General features: G+C 43.6%; 1 protein-coding gene across 1 annotated transcript in view; it reads left to right on the forward strand.

Annotated features, from left to right (window-relative positions):
* Window positions 1–218: 218 nt before the first annotated feature.
* The window catches only part of CERS3 (ceramide synthase 3), a 242,590-nt gene continuing 216,206 nt past the window's right edge, over window positions 219–26,602 (forward strand). The window contains exon 1 of the mRNA XM_069222784.1: window positions 219–534. Within this exon, the coding sequence (XP_069078885.1) occupies window positions 362–534 (173 nt within the window). The 5' untranslated portion in view covers window positions 219–361. The remainder of the gene's footprint in view (window positions 535–26,602) is intronic.

Here is a 26,602-nt window from a genome sequence, read left to right on the forward strand (position 1 = left end):
TAGTTTAAATGCAAATCCGAGTACATGCTCGATTAAAAAGTGAGCTCTGTGGCTTTAGCGCGCCCTGGGCAGTGCCTGGCTACCGTCCCGTTATCAGCCTCGGCACACACTGGGCGCGCTGGGTCCCTCCCACTCCAGCCCTGTCGTTTTGTAAAGCTTCAGTAATTGAAGAGAAAAAAAACAGACAGCCTGAGCAAGGGGAGGGAGGAGTGTGAAGGGAGAGCGAGAAGGCTAGTTCCTGCTCCTGTGGTCTGCTCTGCGAGTCACAGGGCTCTCACATCCTGTAGCTGTTTTTTCGAGCTGCCTGTCGGGCGGAGGGCTCCTTTCCTGCCGGGGTCTGGGTGTTCGCTCGCCCGATAAGATGTTGGAGACGGTCCAGGACTGGTTCTGGTGGGACCGGCTCTGGTTGCCCGCTAACTACACCTGGGCCGACTTAGAAGACGATGACAGGCTGGTGCTGCCCAAGGCCTCCCATTTTTATATCACCATGCCCGGCGCACTGGTCTTCATGATCGTCAGATACATCTTCGAAAGGTGAGGAAAAGTGCCAAGTAAGGGTTTTTGTTTTTTGGGAGGGAAAGGGCGGGGCTCGGGGATGCCTGCGTGGCCGTCTAGCAGATCTCGAGCTGTCCCACGTGGGACGCGAAGTCTCGGTTTTAACCCTGCCTTCTGGTACTTGTAGTCCTGTTGAGAAACTCTTTTGTGTGCTGATACCCAGTGCTTTAAATGGGCCGGTACTGTCCAGTACTGAGTGCCGTCACTTGTTTGTTTTGAGAGGGAGAGTACCTGCACTTCTCAAGAAAAACGTAATACTTTTCATTGGAGAGCGCCGGCACTTCTCAGGAACAAGCAGGTACTCTGGCACAGAGTACCGGCACTTCTATTTTTCCATTTCAAGCACCGCTGACACCCATACAGGCAGTAGTGTCTGAGATTTGAGCATCACAGATCCGGCGTGAGTAGGAGATCCCAACTGTGTTCTTCGCCTCCTGATAATCGTAGTTATGTGTATGTTTGACTAAGCGAGGAAAGTGCATTCTGGGATACGTAGTTCCTGAGATCTTTCCCATGTAATAAGTAATTGGTTTCCGCATATTCTGTTAATTATCACCCTGTATTTAGGAAAGCAGTGTGTTCTTCTGTGAATGTAATATCAGAGCCCATAAGCATTGCCAGGCAAGTGAGTAGGTCACCCAGACTTTCTTTCGGCTTTGCATTCTGGTACACGTAGTCCTCCATTAGAAGAAACGCTATACAACAAAAAGTCTGACCGCATAGAAAAACACCAGATAACATTCACGCCCGGCTTTCAGGCCTTGTGCTTTATTTTCCACCATACATACACCCCCTGCCTACTTACCGCGATGTGTTTCGTCACGTGCTCGGTAGTTTATTGTGCCCCCCTCGGGTCTTGGGAAGCACCCTCTACAAAGTATGCAAAGTTGAGACTGCTTCTGAGGCCGCAGTGTCAGTGGGTGTTTAGGGTAACGAGTCAGCAGCGGTAAAGCTGGAGACCGGAATGTAATGAGCAGAGATGGCCCGAGGGCGCACACTCCTTTTGGGTTGCACGCTAGCGTTCGTGCTGGGTAGACGAGACCGAGGCGTGCTGAAGTGCCGGGTTTGCGATTAAACAGCAGTCCGGTAATGGCAGCCTTCATGTCGCTGCCCCTGCATTTGTTTACCTTCGTATTCAACTTTTCCCGATTGTTTAATCAATTCATCTGATACGGAGCGCTACATTGTCTCGATGTCAGTCCCAAAAAAGCACTTATTTATTTAACTTTTATGTGCAACAGTGCACAGGCGCGGCTACGTTACGGCAGATCTGAATTCGTTTCAGTTAAATCTTTGTGGAGTCGCCCCCACCGCCCAGTCAGTTACAACAAAAACGGATCCTACACTTTTCTAAACACCCGGTTGCCCCCGCTAAACCCTAGGCAAGGATAGTTGCGGTTTAGGGGAGGTGCGCGGGCTCTGTGACAAGCACCCGCGCCTCCCTGAAAGCGTGCAGTGAGCCTGAAGAGTGCTACAGATTTGCGAGGATAGAAGTCGCAGGGGGAAGGGGTAGATGTATCACTGGTGTTGGATTGCGCCTGTATTTAGCAGCTGACGGGTGATTGGTGGCGCTCTATTCCGCGGCGCAACAGCAGGGTTGGCAGACACTTGAACGCAGCCTAGCTATCCTAGGCCTCACAGATACCTGGCTTGACACTGTCGCAAGGACCATCATGGTCTCCAGCCTTGTCCCAGGGTCTTGTCATCCATCACAACAGGAAAGGGAAGACACAGGGCGGGGTCGCTGTGATCCATATAAACAAGCTGTATTGCAAAGTAATTAATACGCAATGGATCTCTGGGAATGCCTGGTGGTTGCCGCAACGCCCCCTCCCTCAAACTGTCCAAGGTCTACTGTAGTATTCACTACATGCATGTCCTTTGATCGAAAACGACTTAACTAAATCTTGCAAGAAGCGGACGTTGATTTGTCGGCTTGTAAAGTTCCTTGGAATGGTGTCTAAGAAAATACCGAAGGGGGCACTGAGGCGCCTTGACCTGGATTTTCCCGGTATCCAGTCCTAATACTGCGTTCACCTATTTACTGTCATAATTGAAGCGATGGCCACGCGGATACTCTTCGAATGGCCCAAGAAATGCATGCAGCACTTTTGGCTATATTGCTGCAGCACTTGGCACTTTGATACAGGGTTCTTGTATTTGGGTTGCTTCCAAGAAATCAGGAAGGAAGCTATCCCATGTGTCAAAAATTAAAGCAACAGCCATGGGCCCCCGGATAGTGTTTCTGTCCTCGAAAAAGTGATTTGAGACTAGGTGGGGGCTTTAGCAAATGCTGTTTTCTGTACACGTACAGACTCCCAACGTTCTGTATGAAATCAGATTTTATTTTTTAGTTGTGAGCACTCATTTTATTATTTGTACTTTATGGTTTTTATGATTTGCTTTTGCAGTGGCTTTAAGTAACTGGGCAATAAGAATAAACTCTAACTTGAACTCTTCTCTGGGTCTCGGCAGAGTAATGGCATTTGTATACGGAGACCCCATTCCACAGTGTCTCTCTCTGAACCCGCCGAGTAATCTTTAAGACCTGGTGCACAGCACTGCGTTGGGCTGGCAGGGCAAACTAATGAAACAAATCCCACTCTTGAGAGGGGAACTCCTTTGCCAACGTGTGCGGCTCCACAGATTTTGAACATGGAACAATATACGTGTTACAAACCTAAGGGACATATGGTAAGGGGGACCACATCTGCTCCTTTCTAGACCTCCGGGTCCACTATGACCTCTCAAAGAACCAATTATACAAGTATTTAGAACTCGGGCATGCTCTAGCTATATATGGAACTGAACTCGTAGGGCCCCCCAAGTACAACCTGCTATGGACCTTACTTCTATTGGGGTAGAATGGACTGAGGGGGTGTCTCCCTCACCCCCCCCCCACACACATTAATCACACACTCATTCATAACGCCTCTGACACATTCCATTGAGATGGAAATGGGAGGAGTGGGTGCGGCCCCTTGATGATCTAGATTGGAGGTTGGCATGAATGGCCCCTAACAAACTTGCCATGCCTTCTCAACTATGGCTGATTCAACTGAATTACTTTCATACCACCTATCTCATAACCCAGAGGCTGTGGTTGGCCCATAAACTTCCTCAACCAACCTGTTTTCAGTGCCCTTGCATGGAGGCAGACTTCTTCCAAATGACCTGGCTATTTCCTCCAGTGACCTACTGGAAACTGATAGCCCACTCCTTGACTCAGTAGGCTACCTAGTTACCCCAGTGCACCCTTTGGGGATTACCGATGACCTGGGGAACACCAGGAGAGATCAGTATTTTGATAGGGGTGACTACTCTGATTGCCAGAAGATACATACTATGGAAATGTAATGTGGCTGGCCAACCTATACTAGCAGAGTGGTGGCGGGGAATGGGCTGGTCTGCAAAACTTGAAAAACCCATCTATAAAGCGAGGGGATGTCCACAGAAACGTGCTTGGAATTGGTGGGACTACTAAGGTCTTGGCCTGTAATGCATGACATAAGAGTTGATGATTGACAATGGGTGGGGGCGTCGGAGTGGACTATGGTGATGTTTATATTTTGACATTGCAAAATTCAATACAAATTGTTTGTTAAAAAAAAATATATATATCAATAGAGGACACATAAGACACAACTATACTACTGCCTCTTATCACAAAGAATAAACAAGTCCCATCGCACAAAAGGAAATCCACAGGCTGGGGCTGTAAACCTGGGAAGAAAGACTTGCTCACATCCCTGGGGCTGTAATAACAGAGAAGATAGACTTGCTCACTTCGGCTGGCAGTTGGTGGCAAAATCTCTTCTAAAGCAAACTGACACAAATGAAAAAAAGCCAAAACGAAGAGCACCAAAAATAATTTTGGTATTAAAGAAATGATTTTAACTTGCAAAGCACTGTGCTGTAAAAATCTGTAAAATCAAACTAGACTTCTGTGCCTCCCACACTCCCGATCTGGCCCAAATGTAAATCTATAATATGCCGACTGGAATTCTTCACCCAGCCACCCTCTTCCAATTATTTGTAGTGCTAAAATGATCAAGTGTCACTCTAAAACCAGATAGATGCATAGGTGACTTGCTAACCCATACCTGATGAAGACTTTCTGAAACTTAGGCCAGTGGTAACTCCAAATAATAAATGCTCTTTTATCGATAGAGCACACGCCCAGTTTGAAGATAGGAAAGTTTAACCCACTATTTAACAAACATTTGCAATGCATTAGGTCTCACATTTGCTTGGGTTAGAGCTATTGGCATTGTAAATTCCTAACTGGACTTTTCTTGCCACATAAATTGGTCAACCCTGCCTTATTATTTTGTCCTCTTGTGCTATATAATCCCAGTGGCCCTGCATATAACTAAAGCACTTCCATTTACCTTCTTCCTCTGTCTGCAGCAAAAAATGAAAATGTTGCCAATTAGCATCCTGATTTAAATATGCCATGCTAATTCCAATAGAATTCCACTTTCACCACCCCACCATCAGAGTTGCTGGCTGGCTAACACAACTCCCCCCAAAAAGACACAAAACAGCCACAGAGGAGAAATAATCTAGGAGGGTCACCAAAACAGAATGCGATTGTTCAAACAGTGATAGTCTAATATGGATGTTAAATTGTCCTGAATAATGGTAATAATTGTAATAAGGAGAGATTATTAAAACATATACAATTATCATATACACGGTTATAGCATAACCACCTGAAATAAGAATGGGAGAAAGTAATGCAGTATAACCAGATATTGAACCCCTAGAGGACATTACACATTTTCAAGGCTAGCAGACCTATTGCAATTCTAGTACAAACAAGACCCTTAAAAACACAACTACTCCGAGCTGTAAAACAAAAGTTCCAGCCAGAAGAGAGTTTATAAAGACAATGAATGGTGGTAGGAGTTATTATTTTGTAGGTCCCATTAACATAGTGTGGGGACCCAGACCTTTTGAAGGTGGTTCCATTGTCCTAGAACCATCACAGGCTGAATTATGAGCAAACATGTTTTGTAAAAGTTATACCCTGCAAATCATTATGGGGCAAGTTTCAGTGCCACAAATATTTGATTATGTTGATATGACTGTAATGGTTAGAACAGCCCCTACAGTACACCAAAATCAACATAGCATTTTTACGAACCATGGTCATGTAACTATATAGGTAGCCTCTAAAGGGCATAACCACACACAAAGAAAATGTCAATAAATAACATGTAATCATGTACTTAACCCCTAGAGGCCATAGTGCATTACACATTTTCCAGCGTAGCAGGCTTACAGCAATGATAATACAAACAAGGCCCGTAAAACACAAGCTATTCCCACCTGTAAAACAAAAGTTCCAACCATGAGAGCATTTAAAAAGACACTAAATGGTAGGACAGGTTATTATTTGAGGTCCCCACTAGCCTAGTGTGGGGACCCAGAGATGATATAGTCAGAAAGAGCACGTTGTTGTGAACGTTTTGGTGGTGGTCCCATTGTCCTAGAAATACCACAGTCTGAGTTATGAGCAAAATGTTTTGTAAAAGTAATGCCCTGCAAAGCATTATGGGGTACGTTTCAGAGCCACAAATATTTTAGTATGTTGATATGACTGTGATGCTTAGAACAGCTCCTAGAGGACACCATAATGGAAATAGTATTTGTAAAAAAAAAACTAAAAAAAAATATGGTCATGTAACTATATAGATAGCCCCTAGCGAGCATAACGACACAAAGAGTAAATGTCAATAAATAATGCAGTGTATCCATGTATTTAGCCCTTAGAGGGCAGAGTGTATTACACATTTTCAGGGGTAGCCGGCCTATAGCAATGATATTACAAACAAGGCTCTTAAAATACAAGCAATTCCTAGCTGTAAAACAAAAGTTCCAAGTACGAGAATGCTTAAAAAGACACTAAATGGTGGGAGGGATTATTATTTTGGGGTCCCCACTTTCCTAGTGTGGGGACCCAGAGATGGTGTAGACAGAGCACGTTGTTGTGAACGTTTAGGTGGTGGCCCCATTGTCCTAGGATCACCACAGGCTGACTTATGAGCAAACATGCTTTCTAAAAGTAATACTTGCAAAGCATTATGGGGTGAATTTTCTGAGCGCAGTGAACATTGTAGTATCATTTCTCCAGCTGTGCTGGGAGAGCCGCTTACGCTATGAGGATTTCTGTTTTATATTAAACATTTACCAATTTCAAGTGTTTTAAGGGGAGAGCCACAAGAAATGACTGTGATCAGGTAAGTGTTACCTATGTGACCAGCCCTCCAACACCGCCGATCAAGTTCATGGTGTTGTGCCTATTCACTGTGAGTGCCATGGTAGCCATGCAGCACGAAGGGGAGAGACAAAAGAATTTTTTTTTGCCTGCACTGAAGTATATTGGCAATCATGCAATAATTCATGCAACACGGGATACATGAAGCATGACTGGCCCATCTCTTGTAAATTATTCCAGAAATGAAGGGCTTCAGTTGAAGGTCATGCATCTCTCAATGGTTTTTGGTAAGCCTGGCGAGGCAAAGGTGGGTTGGTAGGATTTCAGGCTAGAGTGTCTACTGTTTTTTTAGGTTGAACGCACAAGCGCTTTAACCTGTTCTAAGTATTGTGGGCTTTTAACCACGCCCACCTCACGACCATCACTTTCACTTACTTGTGGGCCTGCCTTTCAAGTCTCTTAACATCATTGGTAAATGCTTTTGGATTGTCCCGCCTTGGAGCAGTTATGTGACAGTCTTGCAACCCGCCCTGATACATGGATAATTGCACGACTGGTGATATACTTCAGCGTTTTTCTTTTGTCCCTCCCCTTTGTGTTGCATGGCAGCTGTGGCTCTCACAGTGCCAAACTCCAGCGGTATTGGAGCGCTAGTCACATTGTTCACACTGTTTAACCTAATGAGTAATTTCTTTTGGCTTTCCCCTTCACGCTCCATTGCTTTAAAAAAAGACTTATATTTGATAAATGCTTTACTAAAAAACACAGAAGTCCACAACGTGGGAGAGCCAGTACTACAATATTCACTGCACTCGTCTTTTACAAAGCATTTTTGCCCATAACTCCACCTGTGGTGGTCCTATGACAATGGGAGTACCACAAAAATGTTCAGCATGATGTACTGTTTCTGTTTAGGTAATCTCTGGGTCCCCACACTAGGTTAGTGGGGACCCCAAAATAATAGCCCCTTCCACATTTCAGTCCATTTTAAAGCTGTCTTATGGTTGTAAATTTTGTTTAACATCTTGGAGTAGTATGTTTTTTAAGGGCCTTACTATTGTAGTAAGCCTGATAGGCCTGAAATGTGTAAGATACTACACCCTCTAGGGGCTAGATATACGGCAGCACTACATTACTTTGGTGCAATTTATTTTAATGGGGTTATTCCCTCTAAGGGCTAATTATATTGTTACATGACCAAGGGCCAGATGTATCATGCCTTTTTGTGAATTTTTGGTTAATTGTTACTGAATCGCAAATTGGAACTGCGATTACATACAGATTCAGTATTACGAAGGGGCGTGTCACGGGCGTCCCTTCCTCATACCGAATTGTAGAGGTATGTAGGAATATTTTGTGACCGAAATGCGGTCGCAAAACATTTGCATTTTACCACCTACTTCAAGTAGGTGGTAACCCATTCGGAAACGGGAAGGGGTCCATAAAGGACCCCTTCCCCTTTGTGAATGCATGCAAAAACATTTTTTAAGAGCAGGCAGTGGTCCCACGCAAAGCATTCTTTTATAAAATATTTTACCTCATAACTCTGCCTACGGTGGTTGTAAGGCAATGGGGCTACCTTCAAAATGTTCACCACAACCTGCTTTTTCTGTCTAGATCATCTCTGGTCCCCACACTAGGTTAGTGGGGACCCCAAAATAATAACCCCTCCCTATATTCTGTGTCTTTTTAACTTCTCTCATGGCTGGAACTTTTGTTTTGCAGCTGAAAGTAGTTTGTGTTTTAAAGGTCTTGTTTGTAATATCACTGCAGTAGGCATGCTAGCCCTGAAATAGTGTAGTGCACTACATCCTCTAGGGGCTAAATATGTGGTTGCGTTGCAATACTTTGTCATTTTCTTTTCATTTGGTTATGCCCTCTAGGGACTAACTAAATGGTTACAGGACCATGTTTCTTTCAAATGCTGTTTTCATTATGATGTTCTCTAGGGGCTGTTATGAACATTACAGTCTAATGCCAAACGTTTATTTCTGATAAACGTTTTTATTGGGTTTATATGATAATTGTATATGTTTTAATACTCTCTCCTTATTGCAATTATGACCATGATTCAGGCCAACTTAATATCCTTATTACCCTTTGACTGTTTGAACATTCTTGACATGTTTGGGCGACCCTTCAAGTTTATTTCTCTCGTTATTCCCCTGTGGCTGGCTTGTTTGAGAATTGTGTGAGCCAGCCAGCAACTCTGATGGTGGGGTGGTGAAAGTGGTATTCTATTGGAATTAGCATGGCAAATTTAAATTAGGATGCTAAATGGCAACATTTTCATTTTTGGTTGCATATAGAGGAAGAAGGTAAATGGAAGTGCTTTAGTTTTATGCAGGGCTACTGAAATTATGTGGCAGAAAAAGCCCAAATTATGAGGCAGGGTTGACCAATTTATGTGGCAAGAAAAGTCCAGTTATAAATTTACAACACCAAGACCCATTGCAAGTGCTTGTTTTCTTAACTTTTTAAACATTTTCATGAATAATCTGAAAAGTTTCAGAAATACGCTGGAGAGAAAAAAGTAGAAAATTGTACTTTTCTCGTGTAGGCTCTCTTTCTGTGGCCAAATTATACCTGAAATATGTTAGTGCTTACTCACTCTAGATCTTGTCACATCCACTTGCTTTATGACCCTGTGGGGTAAGATACGTGGGGCACTGGGATGGAAATAAATGGCTGGAATATGGAGTGGGAGGGCACAGAAGTCACATGGGTATAAGGAAAATTGGGAGCAGGAAGAGGGAAAATGAAAGAAGCAAATCGGGTAGGAGATAAACACAATGCCATTTCGGTCGACCACCCTTGTAGATCTCCATTAAAATATTCAAAGCACTGCCCTGCTTGCCTGTGCCTAGCTTTTTTCCTCACCGACATTTTTGTGGGGATAACACCAGAGTGTGAAGATGATGTTGGTGGAGGGAAGGCTTGGTCTGGGCTGTGATAGTGTCATATGAGGCGGTGAAAACAAGCCAAGGGGACGATGAGTGGTTATGGGGGCTTGAAGAAGTGGTCACAAAGTTCAGTGATGATATCAGGTGACAACGTTGGACATGGGGGGATTATGATTTCGGTGGTAAGATTATAATACCCAGGGTGTGTGATGTCTGTGTGGCAGAAATCTACCCGCAAGGCAGCTGAGCACTATATAATGACAAAGTAAATGTATGATTGTATGGGTAAGTGGTTTCTAAGAGTGCCTGTCGCTGCATTGTGATGTATAACGTTTTTAACGAGGCGTGACTTCAGCTCTTTTCTAAATTGGAATAGAATTGGGACCGCTCTGATGGATTCGCGGATGTCATTACAAAGATGGGGATTAGGGTAAAATAATCCAGGGCCTGGAGTTATCTAGATGTCATGACAAGGTCTGAACTGTTGTGGCAATGATATTTGAGGCGAGATGGAGACAAACGGGATTTGTTGATAGTTGGGACTTGATAACTGAGGCGTGGTGCTATTATTTAAGGTATGAATACTGTCTGTGGGATGTGATCATGTTTGTGGTGGAATAATGATTTGCGAATTCTAATGTTACTGTGGATATGACTGGGATGGCCAGGATGTTTTAAAGTGAAATAACGAGAGATGGTTTTACTTTTTTAACTCGACTGTTTTTGCATTTCAGTGAATATTACAGAATGAGCAAAAGCCCAGGTTTGGAAAATGATTTGGATTTATGCAAATGAACAGTAAACTGCATTTCTCTGTGCCTATCCGGCATACCTCTGTGGCTGGCAATTGAGGCAATTTCTTGAGTGGCATCTTCAGGCATTTATTTGCTTTTTAACCTTGAGCATTTTAGATTATGGTGCATTTAGCCCCATACTTGGGATACAATTAGAGAAATGTAAAAGTAACCGCATGGAGAGTGCAGTTGAGAAGAGAGCAGGCAGGCTATTGGGGTCCTACCTGTAGAGTGGCCAGCTGACAACTATGGCATAGGATTCTCATTCGCTCAGAACAGGTACTCAAAAGAAGGTAGCAAGAGCAAAATTAATCTTCCTTCATCCTTGTACAGTATGTTCCCTATTGCTTCTGGCAACCGTGGGAGACTGGTGACTTCTGCAGTAGTTTCTGACGTTGCTATTGTAGCATCTGTGAGGAACAGACACATACAATTGGCGCAGGAAACACTGTACCCTACATTTGGCCTGCTACTAGTAAGTATGCATCCTTGGCCATTTGTCCTTCATGGTGGTTATCAGGAGAGGTAAGGGACTCAGACCTCCAAGTCCTCGTCGGCCTTCTGTATGTCTACAAGTACTATGAGGTGGGTGCCCATCCTTATTGCTAAGCCGTCACTTGCTTATGAATCACTTCTCCCGCCTTCATCGGACGGTAAAGTCCCGTTTTATTTATAAAGTGTTATGATCAATTGATTTCTGTCGACAACATTTGGCCTCTGTTGTGATAGGTATTTGTATGCTTAGCTCTATGGATCTCCGTGATTGTTAATGTGTTTGTGCTCATGTGAAAACGCTTATGGTTTGCATTGGAGCCATGAGGTTGCCTGAAATGAACTATGCTCTGCATGACGGAGCTTTGGTCACATATGACAGTGACCAAGTTTCCTGTGACTAGGGCGAATGGCACAGATGTTTCACCAACGTTTGTGCCATTTTTCTTTCATAACAAAACCACATCTGCGCATGTAATTTTGGAGGTAGTGGTATATCTTTTCTTGTCAGCATATTCTTCCATTTTGCTCTTTGTCTTTCGGTCTCCTAGTATGTTAGTGTTGCAAACTTTTATAGTTCATTTTTCCCGGGGAACGTTTGCATTTGTTGTCCCAAAAGTGGCTCTAGAGATGTAAGCCAATGGAACTATGTGGGGTGTTTTTGTAGTGTCTCATAAGTTATCAGATAGCCTGATTTATGAAGATTCTGCTGGATGCAGCTCTGTGGCCCATTCCACTTGGTTGAGGCTTATGTGGCATTATATTTTCGTCCGTCAGTGTCGGATATTAGTTGGGCTTCAGCATGTCGATAATCCTACACAGCAAATACTTCATTAAGTGCAGGTGACACTGACTCAAATAGGAATGTTGGCACCTGGTTCACTAATGGAAAGATAGGTGTTCTTGTTGATGATGACTAAAAAGTAATCTCCCAATCTAGGAGTCCCAAAAACGTTTCTTTCTTTGACTTTCATACGGCATATGGTAATTTGGACATGTAGTGCTCTGGACTACTTGATTCCTGAACTTTGACATGTATGGTATACTTTTTATGATGACCTCTACCATAGACATTTACAATAGAAATTGAGTTTTCTCTGAAATATTTCTTGAGGCAACTGTTTTACATAAGTTCCTCTCTGTTATATCATCACTTGATGCTTTTAGAGTAGGCTATTCTGTCATCAGTCTTGCAGTCTGTTTCAACATAAATCTTATGAGTTGTAGGAGTGTGCTACAACACTTTGTTTGGCCAGGAGTAGTGATATGGCAGTCAAACGCCTTACCACCGATGGAATGTGTTAGACCTGGCATCCCTAGGGTTGTCTTGCCCCAGACTTTTTGCCTTTACCTCCTGTTTTTTTTGCTGTATCTTTTCCTTGGCCCTGAGACTCTGAGCAGTTTACCACTGCTAATCAGTTTTAAAGTGCATGTTCTTCTCCCCCTAAACATGGTAACATTGGTGAATCCACAATTGGCATATTTAATTTAGATGGAAGCCCCTTGTAAAGTGGTATACCATCTACCCAGGGCCTGTAAATTAAATGCTACTAGTGGGTCTGCAGCACTGACTGTGCCACTCATGTAAGTACCTCTGTAAACATGTCTCAGGCCTGCCACTGCAAAGCCTCTGTGTGCAGTCCCATTGCCACCCTGACTTGGCATCTAAAACCTCTTGCCAAACCCCAGACTTCCCCTTTCTTATGTATAAGTCACCCCAAGAAGGGCCCTAGGTAGCCCTTAGGGCAGGGTGCCGTGTAAGCAAAAGGTAGCACATGTACTTTTGAGATGTTCATATCCTGGTAATGGAAAAACTCCCAATGTCGTTTTTCATTACTGTGAGGCCTGCCCCTCTCACAAGCCAGCATTGGGAATTCCTTAAAATACTTTAAAGCTGTAATTCATGATCTGAAAGCAGTAGCCACATCACAATTAGTACCATTGGAATGATAACAATACATCCTCCTTACTGGTAAAGTTGGATTTATTGTTACTATTTGAGAAATTTCTCTGCCCTCACTGCCCTGTGTGCCCACAGCCTATCTCGAATACACGTGTGACCTGGGCTAGGTGGCATCTACACTTGTGCATTCCCTCCAGACACCCACAACACAAGATACTCAATTGCATCTGCATTCATCTGCGTACTGATGGGTCTTCCTAGGGCAGAGGGTGGGAAGGGCTCACAATTACACCTCAAAGGGTAGTGACTGGAGTTCACACAAAGGGGCTGATTATCTCCCACTGATAGTTTGGAGACGGTGCTGACCTGAAAGGGGAACCTGTGCCCTTCACAGAAATTCTTTGTAGTCATCCCCCACATCAAAAGCACTTTCTGTTGGTATAAGTACTAGCCCCCTGACACACTCAAATCAGTATACTTCTGGACTCAAGGAACCACTGCAGGAGGAAAGACTGCTGTGTGCCAGGACTGCCACTCCATCAGGATTGACTGTTCCCAGGAGCCCTGCCCTCCTGCGCCACCCTGTTGCATGCTGATCTCTGCCTGGTAGCCCAGGACTCATCCACCAACCCCAGAGTGACTCTTAGCTGCTTCCGCTTTACTTTGTCGCTCATTTCCTTCAGTCATCCTGAGTGGCTTTGCTGGACTTCACCGCCCACTTTCGACAAGCACCCTAAGTGGCTCTGCTGAACTTCACCGCTTGATTTCTTCAATCATCCTAAGCAGCTTGGCTGGACTTCGCTGCCTCCTTTCTACAATCACCCTGAGCGGCTTTGCAAAACTTTGCCGCCTGCTTTCTTCAATCACCCTGAGCAGCTTTCCAAAACTTTTTTCAATCACCCTGAGCAGCCTTACTGAACTTAGCTGCCTGCTTTCTTCAGCCACCCCGAGTGACTTTTCTGGGTTCTGCTGCCCACTTGTATCAATCACCCCGAGCAGATTTGCTAAATTTGCCCACCCGCTTTGATCAAGGCAGGGAAGTTAATGATTACATTCCAGAATCATATAGTGATGTTGCTGTAGCTTTTGCACCCAGTTTCCCATACATTTGCCTGTGGATTTCAGTTGCAGGTCTTGTTGGTGCCACTATTTCGGGAATTCCGGTGTATGGGAGCTGTGTTGGCATCCTTGCTGACAGGCAGAATAAGAAAGCAGCTCATGCAAAAATAGCAGGGCATAGACTGTGAGCTTTTACGTACTTGACATTGGCCTAATCCAAAGATGTCTGGATGAATTCATACACCAAGCACCTGAACTTGAAAGGGCCACTGGTGGTGAACACTGAGAAAGCACTGGCAGATATCACCGCCTCCCTATGCACAGATTATTCTATAAATGGTCTCAAGATAGGCGCCACGAGAAGACTAGCAAAACTTGTACATGTTCCATTCTGGGATAACTGCTAAGTTAGGAGCTGCCCATTAAGTCGCCATGGACCCTAGAGCAAGGAGCGAATAAAGTAACTCATATCATATGACAGCAGAAGTTTATACCAGATTGATCTCTTCCTTCTCCTACTGGGCTAGTAAGCATGCACCCTCAGTAGGGCAGCTAACATTTGCTGTGCAGGTATCACTTCGCTTAAGATATTGCATGAGCCCACTGGCCCCGGTTGTGTGTGCAATAAGTGTGTCTAGCCTAAGGGATATAAGAACACCTGGAACTGTAAATGCCCAGTTTTCCAGAGAGATTCTTGTTATCTACTATCTGCATGGGCATTCAGCATGCATGTGTGCCTCAGAAAACTCCCCTCCGGGACCTACAAATTTCCATTGAAAAAGAGCATGCTGGCCAGTGTGTAATATTTCCTTCATGCCAGGCCCCAACACCCTGTGTTTGTTTTTTCCAGCTCTTAAAGCAAGGCGTGGCCAGGTGCTTGTCCTAGCCAAAGGTTTTTGTAGGCTTCATGCAGCCAAGGTTCTCATAGGGCAGAGGTCCTCCAGACTGCACAGTCATCCCAAGCCCATCCAAACCATTAAGGTCATTCCAAAGATAGATGACACGAGGCAACCCAAGCAATGGGATCTTGTTTGAGGCGCGAGGCCTGTGGTGCTGACTTTGGAGCTAGGGAACGAGGTTCAAGTCTCGGCCTCGGCTCAATATCCTGTGATTCTGGGCAAATCACCTAATCTCCCTGTGCATTGTGTCCTTGTGTAACGTAACTGGTGCTCATGTGTAGCGCTCCAATACCTTTGGGTCAAGTTCGCGCTATATAAATCCGCAAAAAATGCTACATTTGTCAGTGTGCTACGGTTTCTACCAGCCCAAGCATGTTTGTCAGACCCGAAGGGTCCTATTACAGGCCCCGGGAGTGTATTCACAGATCATCGGAGGTGCGTGGAGTACCGCTGGGGCCAGATTTTACGTTAAGCGCCCCCATCTTCCCTGCATTTGAGAGCTTCGCATTGAAACGTGAACTCTAAAAGACGTTGGAAACCTGATGTACTTAAAAGAATTTCCAATACCAAACACATTAGCGTTGTCCTGAAATCAATAAACACATGTTCTTAAGTTTGTGGTAGAGAGCAGACGCGTTCCAGTTCTGGAAAGCTCAACAAAATGTCAGTTCGTCTTCTGTTTTAGTGCGCCTCGAAGAGGGGGCGGAGTGAGGGAAGTTTGATGTGGCTTAGCTTGGCAGGCTGGGGGTGCACGCTTGCTCATAATTCTGCTGCCTCGACTCTCGGTACAAACCCTGAGCAGCAGGCAGAAATGAAACCGATGAAACGGGCTGCAACTTGCCAAGCCCTGCGCCTCCCTGTGCCACCGGTGACATTCTAGCCTCAGCCTGCACCGCTCTTATTTTTCCAGTGGAGCCGACTGTCTCCGGTGTTTCACGTCGCCAGCTGCAGCCCTACCGAACCCGCGGCTGGTGCGTCGCAGCGTGCAGGCCTCTTTGTTTATGGCTGAGAATCCCGCTCGCGCTCTGGGTCGTGCGGCACTTTCTATGCGCACTGTTGATGCCAATGCGCCACAAAGAATGCAGGTCTGGCGATAACGATGGCCAGTACCCGCTCTCTGGAAACCGTTGCACCGCTATTGGCTGAGTACATACCATAAGTCACCCAGATAATCATCTTATATAAGACGTGCAGTTTCACTTTTCATGAAACGATTGCCTACAGGAGACGTTGTGAGCGGAGCTGGACTTGGGGGGTCTCGCAGCCGCCAGACACTGCAGGTGGGAGCTCGGTCTGGGCGGCTGGTCTCCGCCTCGGGGGGGGCACGGGCGGAGGGGCTGTCCTGGGTGCGTTTTGTTGCGGCTTCCGTGCGCCGCGGAGGTTATTCTGCGCCCAGTTTTTCCCTAGCAAACCCTGGCTTGGAGGGGCCGTTTTTCTTGCTTCTGTCAGGGCCTCTGTCATTCTTGCTGCGAAACTGTTGTATTTACGCGTTAGAAGACCTCGGGAATACTTTCACCAGCGCTTGAAATGGAAAAATAGAGGTGCCGGTACTGTGCATCAGAGTGCCAGCTTGTTTCTGAGAGGTGCCGGCGCTCTCCAATGAAAAACATGACATTTTTCTTGATAAGTGCAGGTACTCCCCCTCGCAGAATAAAAAAGTGCCGGTACTCCGTACCGGTCTACAAATCACTGACTGTCACCTGCACCTCACCAACGGTGGTAGTAGTTAGACTTTTAAAATGCCCTAAGATCACGTCCTGAGACAGGATCGGTCAACACAGCTGTCCATTTCCGCAAATTAGCAGCACTTTGTCAGACGAGTTGCTTGCCCTGACAGTCCTAAACTCGCAGCAGATGCTCCAAGACTAATAAATAAGCCCATCTTTATTCTCAATTATCCACATGAACTTCAAGTATATCTGGGTGTCCTCCTATTTCTAGTACCGATGGACCCCACGGTCCGCTGTGAAACCAAGCCCTGAACTAGCACTGCCGCGAGCCTCCCGGCAGTGCCAAGATTTAGCCATATTTATTTTTATTTATTTATTTGAGTGCTTGTAAAGCGCGAACAACTACCCAATCGGTCTTTCCCGGCACTATATACCAAGGGTAGAAGAACTAACTCTCTGCGCTATATACCACAGGTCGGAAGCCTCACTACAAAGTTAGAAAAGCCATGTTTTCAGTTGTTTCCGGAAGTTAATCGGTGAAGTACAAGATCTCAGATGTACTGGTAGAGCGTTCCAAACCCTGGGACATATGGAGGGAAAAGAGACATCCCATGCGAGTGAATTTGAATTTGGGAACGCAGCAAAGGGAGAGGTTGCTAGAGTATAAATTCCAAGCAGGTTGATCAGTTTTAATCAAGTCGGTGATGTAAAAAGGAGCAGTGCGTGCTCTGGCTTTAAAAAATAGCACAGAGCCTTAAACGGGATTTATTCTTCCACCTCAAGCCAGTGTAATTCGTGGTGAAGTGAGGTCACTCAGGCAAATGTCGGTAGCTGATAAATCGGCTTTATCGCTGGGTTTTGTACCACCTGCAGCGTCTCAGGGAGGCTTTCCCAGCCCCCAGATAAAGGATGTTCCCCCTATTTCCAAGCGAGATTCATTAAGCGCCTGGACTACTGTTTTCTGCGCACCCCCCCCCCCCCCATGTAGACGGACAATTGTGTGGGCCCCAGAGGCTGGGATTTTTACCAAGGATCATCACATCATCCAGGTAGCAACGTGGACTAGACAAGATTTCAAGGAGCTGGAGCTGTGGTCCTGGGAGGATGATAGAGAAAAGATGATATGAGAATCATCAGCATAGGGAAAAATAGTAAGGCCCACTGCCGTACCAGCTCTATTGGAGGCAGTGTCGGCCGGCAGCTTTAGGAGGGAGGGGGGAAGGAGACGCGCACACACACACTCATTCTTTCACACACAGACACGCACATCCATTAACAACACTCATAACATTCAAACATGCATGCACCAAACATTCATTTTAAAAGATCACACACACACACACACTCATCCTTTCACACACGCACGTATATCCATTAACACTCATAACATTCAAACATGCACACACGCACCAAACATTCATTTTAAAACATCACACACACACTTACTTACCTTCAGCCTCGAGGTCCCAGGAGGGTTGGAACTGCTGCCTTCCCCCACCTTAGGTCAGCCAATGAGGGAAGGCAGCAGTCCCAACCTCATCACAGAGTGAGATGGGGTCACTGAGACTGCTGACCCCTCCCCACTCTGTGATGAAGTGTCACTGATTGACACTCGCCCTGGGCGCTTCAGGGCTTAAACCTGAAGCGCCCAGGGTGAGTGTCAATGGGTGGCGATTTCCTCGTCACCTAGGGGAGGGCCTCAAGGCACCTTTGAGCCGAGGAGGTTACACCCATAGGAGCTGTGACCTCCTCAGCTCAGCAAAGTTCAGCGCAGGCAGCCAGGAGTCTGCGCAAATCGCGCATGTCTCACTCCTGGCTGTCTGAGCTGAAAACGAAGAGTGTCTGTCAGGCTGACCTTTGTTCAGCCTGACAGACACTCTTCATGCGGGGCAAATGGTGGGGGGTCGTGGCCCCTCCGCCCCAAAGGACGGGCTGTGCCTGATCATAGATGATTTTTTTTTTGTTTTGTTTTTTGTAATAAGCATATTTTATTGGCTTTAAGGAGAAAAGAAAAGGAACAAAGAAAAAAGACAACCTGCACAGGTAGGTTCAGGTGCAACCAGATCTGAATTACAAGCACATAGATGTTAAAGAGGACCGGACTTAGGGCTGATCCCTGGGTGACTCCAGACATCACAGCATGGCCATAAACACCAGTCATTCTTGTGTAGGGTCCATCACACTGCAGTAATGTCCAACACCTGGCCGAAAGTCCTGCCAGGCTAATATAGATGGCCCCACCACACCCCTAAACTCTCTACTTCAGAAGCAGTGCTCAGCACCACGTGCTGTGAGATCACACAGAAAAATGTGGGTTTTCTGTGTATGCACTATATATGCACCTATTGATGGCTGGTTCCTGCCCGAGGTGGCATAGTTGATAAATGTATGACATTCATCCAACAAACAGAGTTCTTGGTTTAGGGCAGGACCCTTACTCCACTTATGCCCCCATACCACTATTTTAAATGATGCCTGGCAACAAGAAACAGCTAGTGTCATTTAATCCATTTGCATAGTGTCCATCCGAATCGTCGCCCAGTAAATATTTCTTGCTAACATCTTCCGTGTGCTTTAAGTGGGAGAAATAAAGTTGGGGTGGCTCTAAAAGGGGTGTAACCAAAGAAGTGCACCTGGCAAATGGTGTGGCCCATGTAATTATGGGTAAGTACTAAATCATGTGAACTAGAATACTGTGCTTGACACGCCGTGCCTCTTGACAAGTATTTGGGTGTCTCTATTTCTGGTTTCTGTATCCAAATATATCATACAACAACAAACCCATACAGTTAAAACAAGTCTGTCCCATTGGCCTAACCAATGATTGTAAAAAAAAAAAAAGTGATGAGTGGCATGCTTGAATTACCCTCAGCCACTGGTAATTACTCGAGGCCGCATTCTAGTTCATCATTTATTTGCCCACCATGCCTCCCCAGACAGGATCCAGCCATATACAAATCAGCGTAAGTACTGCTCCAAACAAACAATCCAGTCCGGCTGCCACGCCAAACCTCTTTTGAACAGAAGAACAAGCATCTTCAGACCTATTTTGGCCAATTTGGGCGTAGTCAGCAGGGTACAGGTTGAGTCCTGTGGCACAGTGAACACCAGATTCATGTTGCTATAGTTTAAAATAATAATAGTCCCAAACTGCACTGAGAAGATAGGGTAATGAGCCCGTATTCAGTTATAATCACTTTTAATCTTCTTTTTTTTTTTTTTTTTGGGTACTTTATTGCTCTGTCAAATCCATTCTGTATTCATAAAGGTACATTGTTCTTTACATGTTCAATATAATACACTAAGGATTTCTTCTCTGTGAAATAATTCCCAATGCATTTAGAACAAAGGGGAAATGTGCTTGGGGAATAAAGCTGGATTTTGTTTTTGTTTCTACTTGTATTGAGTCACAACCAAACCCTTGTCTAACTAGGAATTTAGAACATGCATCCTGCTGCTTTGTACTTTTGTTGAGGATGAACATTTTACAGTTAAACATGGTCACTGGTACCTGGTAAGGTTTAAAGCTGGAGGAGAGATTGGGTGATCTTTGTATGGTCTCTCCCCAAGACCTTGCCCATGTTGTGTCTGTCTTCGGTTGTATTTTAATCGTTGGCGTTTTTTGAAACCATTGTTTTACAAATATGGGGTTTGCTCGGTGAATAATACACTGCATTTTATTGTTAACCCAAAGAGTGAAATGGTTGTCTTAAGATTTCTTTTAAATTTTCAGAACTTTTTAAAAAAGTTGTATTGATTATGTGATTTTGTATTAATAATACCTTGGCTCTCATGAAAGATATAAATCTTAGTAAAGTTGATTGACTGATCGGGAAATGTTCTTTTGTTTCTATAATGTAGAACAAAACTTTTCTTAAATTGAGGAAGCCAAATAGCTAGTTTATGAGAATGCATGTTGCCTTACCAAAAAGTGACTGTGAGATTCCATGCCTTATTCTGGATTGTAATCGAATGCTCGCTTTAATCAACGTGGTGTGTTGATAGAAAGCTTCTTAAATATCAAGTGCGTTCACATAAAAAAATGAGTGAGTTGAATCCTAAAATGAACTATGGTAATCCGTCCCTATATTAGTTTACCAAAGACTTGCAGAAGCCAAAAAACGCATCCATACTCTTTGCTTGTCTGTGCAACTATATAGTGTACCCATAACAAGGATCATTAGTGAATTTAACTGAAACATTCCTGTGCTGTCATGTGCGATATGAGTAACACCAAAGCATTGCTTAATAAACTCAACATGATGTGCATGCTCCATGTTCTCGCATGTCTGTTTAAATAGAAAATCACGGACAACCCTTTTGAAAGCACTTTTGATATCTGGCAAATAAATCGAAAGCACATGAAATGCTACGCTTTCCCATCCTTTTCGCATCCATGTGATGTAAATCCCCGCCTGTGAAAGAGCTCCAGCGTGGTGAGGTGAGCACGGTGTCTGCTCGCGCTGAGACGCCAGACGCGTAAGTGACTAAGTCGTCCAAAGGCACAGCGGCTGTGCTTAAATAATTTGCCCACGCTATGCTAGTTGCAGGCATGATTGTGTTGATAATCAGTATGTATAATAAGAAAGGTTTCCTGACTACATGTCTCCAGAATGAAAATTCAAACAATAATGGGAATATTACGAATTATCATAAAGACTTGAAAACAAATGCTCGCCATCTTTAAACAAGGTGACTGCAACTGTGCATATCGTGCTTATTGTTCAGAAGCCATAAAACATGTTCTGAATCTATAGTTTTGTAAACACTGATAATGTGTTCAATGGACACATTGCTGAAACAGCCATAATATGAAAAATATACACAAAGACGCTAATATGTTGGAAATTATTAAAGCAAAGGGGCAGACATCTTTAAACATATTACCGCAATGTTCAAGCTGTCCATCGGGCGAAACAGCGTCCAAACCACAACTCGCCATTTACGGGTAAAAGGCCGCTCTAATGGCACAGGTCTGGTATTAAACAATAACCTTGGCATTCAAGCATTACAAAACAAAGTCCTCACTAGTCCATATATCTTCCTAAACCTCTCCCCAAAACTCTTAAAAAAAAAAAAAAAAAAAGTACCCCTCCTCAATACCTCCGTGTCATTCCCCCACCTTGACATGACCGATCCAGTATCTATCTGTCCTGCTGTCCACCTTCTGTAGTTACCCTTGCCTTTTCCTCCCTTTTGTTCCTTTTCAAAACTCCCTGACCTCTCATCTTTGTGCATCCGTACCCTTTGCTCCCCCAATGCCGGTCTGTGAAAACCCGCCTAAACCAGACCTGCCTACCAGCAGCATGAGAACAGCAAAAACATTCTCTAAGAAACACTAAGACCTGTCCTATTAAAACAATTACTAAAAACAACTTACAAGTGCAGCCTCGCACTAAAGAAAAACCAGGGACCCATGAGCTTAAAAAACACCATACATTAATGGATAAGACTAAATAAACAAAAATTTAAACTTTAAATAAATAAATAATAGCATAAAGCTCAAAAAACCCTACCAAAAAAATGGGAGGGCACAACTTCAAAAACCTATACTGGGTGTGACAAAAACAGCCAAAGAGGCCGCCCACACCTTGCCCCCGTTTATATGAAAACCACTTTAATCCCGCCCTTCTGTTAAAAATACACCAATCCCTGAACCCGCTTGGTGGATTCTACCACCGACACCCGATCAGCCCTGAGGGTTACTGGGCAAGCCCTTGCTCCCCCCCACCCTCTCCAAGCCCCCATTCAGGTTGACTAGCATAGAAATTATGGTAAACTAAAAGTTCTCTACATCCAAATAAATGATGTTACGTCAGCACTCCATATGCATAAAATAACAATTGTTGATAACCCAGATGTGTTAAAAAACATTTCTAAATATGATTCAAAACGGTATCTGTCACCTGGAAAGAAAGTCATTTCTGTCCGATCACTGGTTCTGTTGTTGCATATCCAGCCGTATAATTCAATACAATTCTCTTTAAAGCACTCCGTCCTTATGGCCCATGTCCCATTCAGGATTGTTCTCAATATGTTCATTGACTTGAAATTTAGGTTGTGGGGTATTGTGTTTGTGTTTATTGAAATGAAATGCTATTGTGGATTTATCTGAATAATGACGAACTTTGCTTCTCTGTTCTGTAATTCGTAATTTCATCCCATAACAAGCTGCAGGGACACTTAAAAAATACATATTCGAGTATTTATGATACAATCACCAGTTTGTTTTAATTTGATCGAAGTGCCTTTCTGTAGGTGAAAAAGTAGTCCAGTAATGACATTATTACAATGTACACAATTGTAGGAAGGAAAAGTTCCTTGTTTTCTCGTGGTCCTGTCCTTATTACCTTGTAAATTATAAGTTCTTTAAGATTTCTTGTGTATTTATAAGCAAACAGTGGTAGATCTTTGAACAAAGTCCCACATCCAGTTCAATTAATAAGATACACTGTCTATTTGTGATGACGTGCTCTATAGTTGAGTAGAAAGACATGCTGGTATGTGAAGGTTTGTGCTGTTTATGCAGTAACTGAACTTTCGTGAGTCATACTCTTACAAGTGATTTTTGGAGTGTAGCCTCTTTGTGTGAATCTCATCATCTGGCCTTGTATTGCTGCATGTGAGTGCTGTGGACCAGAAACTATATTTTTTGAATTTAAGTAAATTGGGAGAATGGTAAATGTTGTTTAAGAGATTCTGGTAAAAGCTCGTGCAGTGAAGAAAATTGCTCCTGTCTCTGGGGTTCGTGCATATGTTTGTAATGATTCTCCAGTACTGCAACCTCACTAATACACCCAAACATGGGATTTGTTCTTTACTGATATTTTGACTAAAGGTGATGTGCTCCCATTTCAGCAACTTAATGTTTGTTGCAAGATGATCTCTTGTTCCTTACCTCAACAGTGGTTTCCCTTTTGGGAGAGTAAAAAGTGACAGAAGGGATCCCTAGTGTACGTTGCTAGACCATCTAACCAGCGATCCTCTTTGTAGCTATATTTGTAGTCAAACAGAGACCTGAATGTGTTCACATAAATAGGTGCACCCCAAAAAACCTATTGTGGTTCCATGGATTTGAAGATAAAAATTTGTCTTGCCACTTGAAATAACTGTGATACAAGGCGAAGTGTGGTAATTGTAGAATGTAAACTTCGTTGGCTTGTATCTCATCTGCATTCAACAAAACCAATTCTACTGCTTTTAGGCCCATTGTATGGGGAATGGAGGTATTCAAAGAGTTGACATCGACAGTGCACAAATATAATTCTGTTTCCAAAGGTAATGTGAGGTTATGTAGTTCATTCAAACATTCAGTGGTGTCTTTTAAGTAGGATGGTGTTTTTACCAATTTTTACAACTATTAATACAACAATGTACCTCTCAATAGTTTAATGAACTGAAACACACCTAGAGATGATGGAGCAGAATGGAGGCCTTGTACATTCTTGTCAATCTTGGGAGGTATGTATATATATCCCAGGTCAGCACAGGAAAGCGATTGTCAAGAAATTTGAGTGTTAATACTAATCCAGGACATTTCCTCACCTTGATGTAAAGTAACTTCAAGAGTCTTTTGTAATTCCTTAGAAGGATCTTGATCAAGTTCCATGTGGAGCGATTGTTTATATGTTTGGTCACTTTACGTATATAGTATGTGGTCAGTTAATACCAATGCACCTCCTTTGTCCCTTGTTTGAATTGCTAGCTCTCGCTTTTCGCAAGGCTGTAATTTTATCTTTGTCTTTTAATGTCAAATTAGTTTTTTTGGATACTTGTTTCATCAGTTCTGCTTAGATCCGTATTTCAAAATGATATCCAGTGTTTTTGGGATGTTTGTGCTAGTTGTATATTCATCTTTTTAGAATTCCTTGTTTTTACAGGACCCACTTCTGGGCATAATGGTCACTATTTAATTACATAGTACCGTCCGTCTCCAAGAGTAAATATGGTATATTACTAGAACTGTGCACAGGTAGGCTTCTTTTCTGTTGAACCTTTGTGTTCCTGCACTCCGCAGAAAACGAGCACAAAACTGCATGTTTTCACTTGGGCCATTAAACGTGTATCTTTCCTTTAAGAGGAAGATCTACAGAATACTATAGAATGTATTAGTATGTACTAATGTGTCACAAGGAGGCACTGTACAATTCAAGACCTGAGACCTTAAAAAGTGAAGTCAAATATTTGGGATTTATTTTGCTGTCTGACAGTTCTCTTAAAGTGCTGCTCTGAGGACAGCTTTTCCATTTAAATATGACTGCATGTATAATGAATTGCATTTATATATGCATGATGTAGAAAAAAAAACTCTTCCTCGGGCCATTTCCTGAATACACTAAGACCGTCTATATGAATTTCAGTAATTAACAACTGAAAGGTTACTAGTTAACTCTCATAAGGTGTTTTTGTCAATGTATTGCTTCTGTTTGTAATGTTTGATCTGTTGGAGCGAGAAACATTTTTCCGAAAATATACAAATTAAATCAGGAATTGTGCTGGAAAATGCAGCACCCATATAATTGTCAGGACCTGGATAACGTGCTCGTATCTTTGTGCAACTGTAAGGTCACAGGTTAAAATATGACTGGAAACCTCATTTTATCAAATTTTTTCAAGTTATTTTATTTTTTATTTTTCAGTTACAGCTGGGTGTTAGCTAAATAAGACTAAAGAGAACCAAAATAGGTATTTCACCGTAAATCCAATTAACAGACAATGGTGGTTTCCCTTGAGAAAGAATTAAAAGCTGCAGAAGTTTTGCAAAATAAAAATGTATCTTAGAGATGAGATTGAAACAAATGAGTAATGATGATAAGAGAGAAGACAAAGAGAATGAAAAAAGAAGGAAAGGTGAGACAAACTGAATATTGTTTTTGCCTAGCACATCTTAGAACAACACTTATTTCATCTGCACTTCAGTGGCTTCCAAGCCAACCATCACACAACCAGTCTTCAAGGACTCCGGAAAGTATTCTTTATTCCAGAGTTTGTGCTGGTTTTCAGTTTGGTAAAACGTCTGTGCTCTTCATCACAGCTTCACTAGTACCTTTTTCATAGACTCTTCTCTATGACATGTTGAGAGGGCCTCAGACGAAGCTGAATAGCTCTGTCAAGATGGCGCCCATCATCTGCCTTTGGCTGATCCAAGCCTTAGCTCGTGTGTGTTTGTGTGTTTGTGTGTTTGTGTGTTTGTGTGTGTGTGTGTGTGTGTGTATTGTTGTGTGGTAACGCCCACTGTTAACCTGTTGTCTTTGGCCCAAATTGCTGACTGCTTTTTTATTGCATATAGCATTATATGTGCGTTGAATGTATTGTGTATATATTACATTACTATAGTCTGCTTTTTGTTCATATATACAGGTGCCATAATGTAGATCAGCATCACAAGTACGCATGCTCATGATCCTCCTGCAGCCATGTACCTATAGGATGCCATGAATGCTCGGACATTCTTTCTTTGAGTTATGGCTCCATTGACTCTCTGATCGACATGCCAACCAGCCTGTCCTAGATTCTGTGTGAGCCAAGGGCATTGAGCCATTAGTAAGCGGGTATGAAGTTGTAGTATACTTCTCATCACGGCACACCTTTTAGCTGCTAATAGTAGCAGAGTCTCAGAAGGAAAGAGAATGATAAACAGGGATGCAGTGCAAGGGCCTCGCCACCTGCAATCTTATGGATCTTTTGTTAAGAATAGGTCTTAAAACTATACTGTGTGACTGGGAGAACACCATAGTTCTATCAGACTACACCTCGTGGGCTTGGGTCTGTGTGTGGAGGGGAGCAAGCAAGCAAGCCAATAAATAAAGAACACAATCAAGCAGGGGCAGCTCCTTAACTATGGTGAAGGAGTGTCGCCCCACTGGCTGTGCCAGAACAAGACATTAAAAAAAAAGATTGTTTTATTTAACAATAGATCATTTTATTTGTATGCTTCTTATACAGCCAGCAGTGCAGGAAGGGGTGGGGCTGGGCCCCGGGAGGTGGAGGGGAGGAGGAGGTGAGAGTGCACCCGAGTGGGCATGTGTGCTTGGCTGGCTGTCTGAGGCCGGCCAAACACACATGCGCACTTTGGTTTCTCCAACGCAGCTGTGTACACAGCCA

Source organism: Pleurodeles waltl, chromosome 3_1, assembly GCF_031143425.1.
Source record: "Pleurodeles waltl isolate 20211129_DDA chromosome 3_1, aPleWal1.hap1.20221129, whole genome shotgun sequence".
In the NCBI taxonomy this organism is placed as follows: domain Eukaryota; kingdom Metazoa; phylum Chordata; class Amphibia; order Caudata; family Salamandridae; genus Pleurodeles; species Pleurodeles waltl.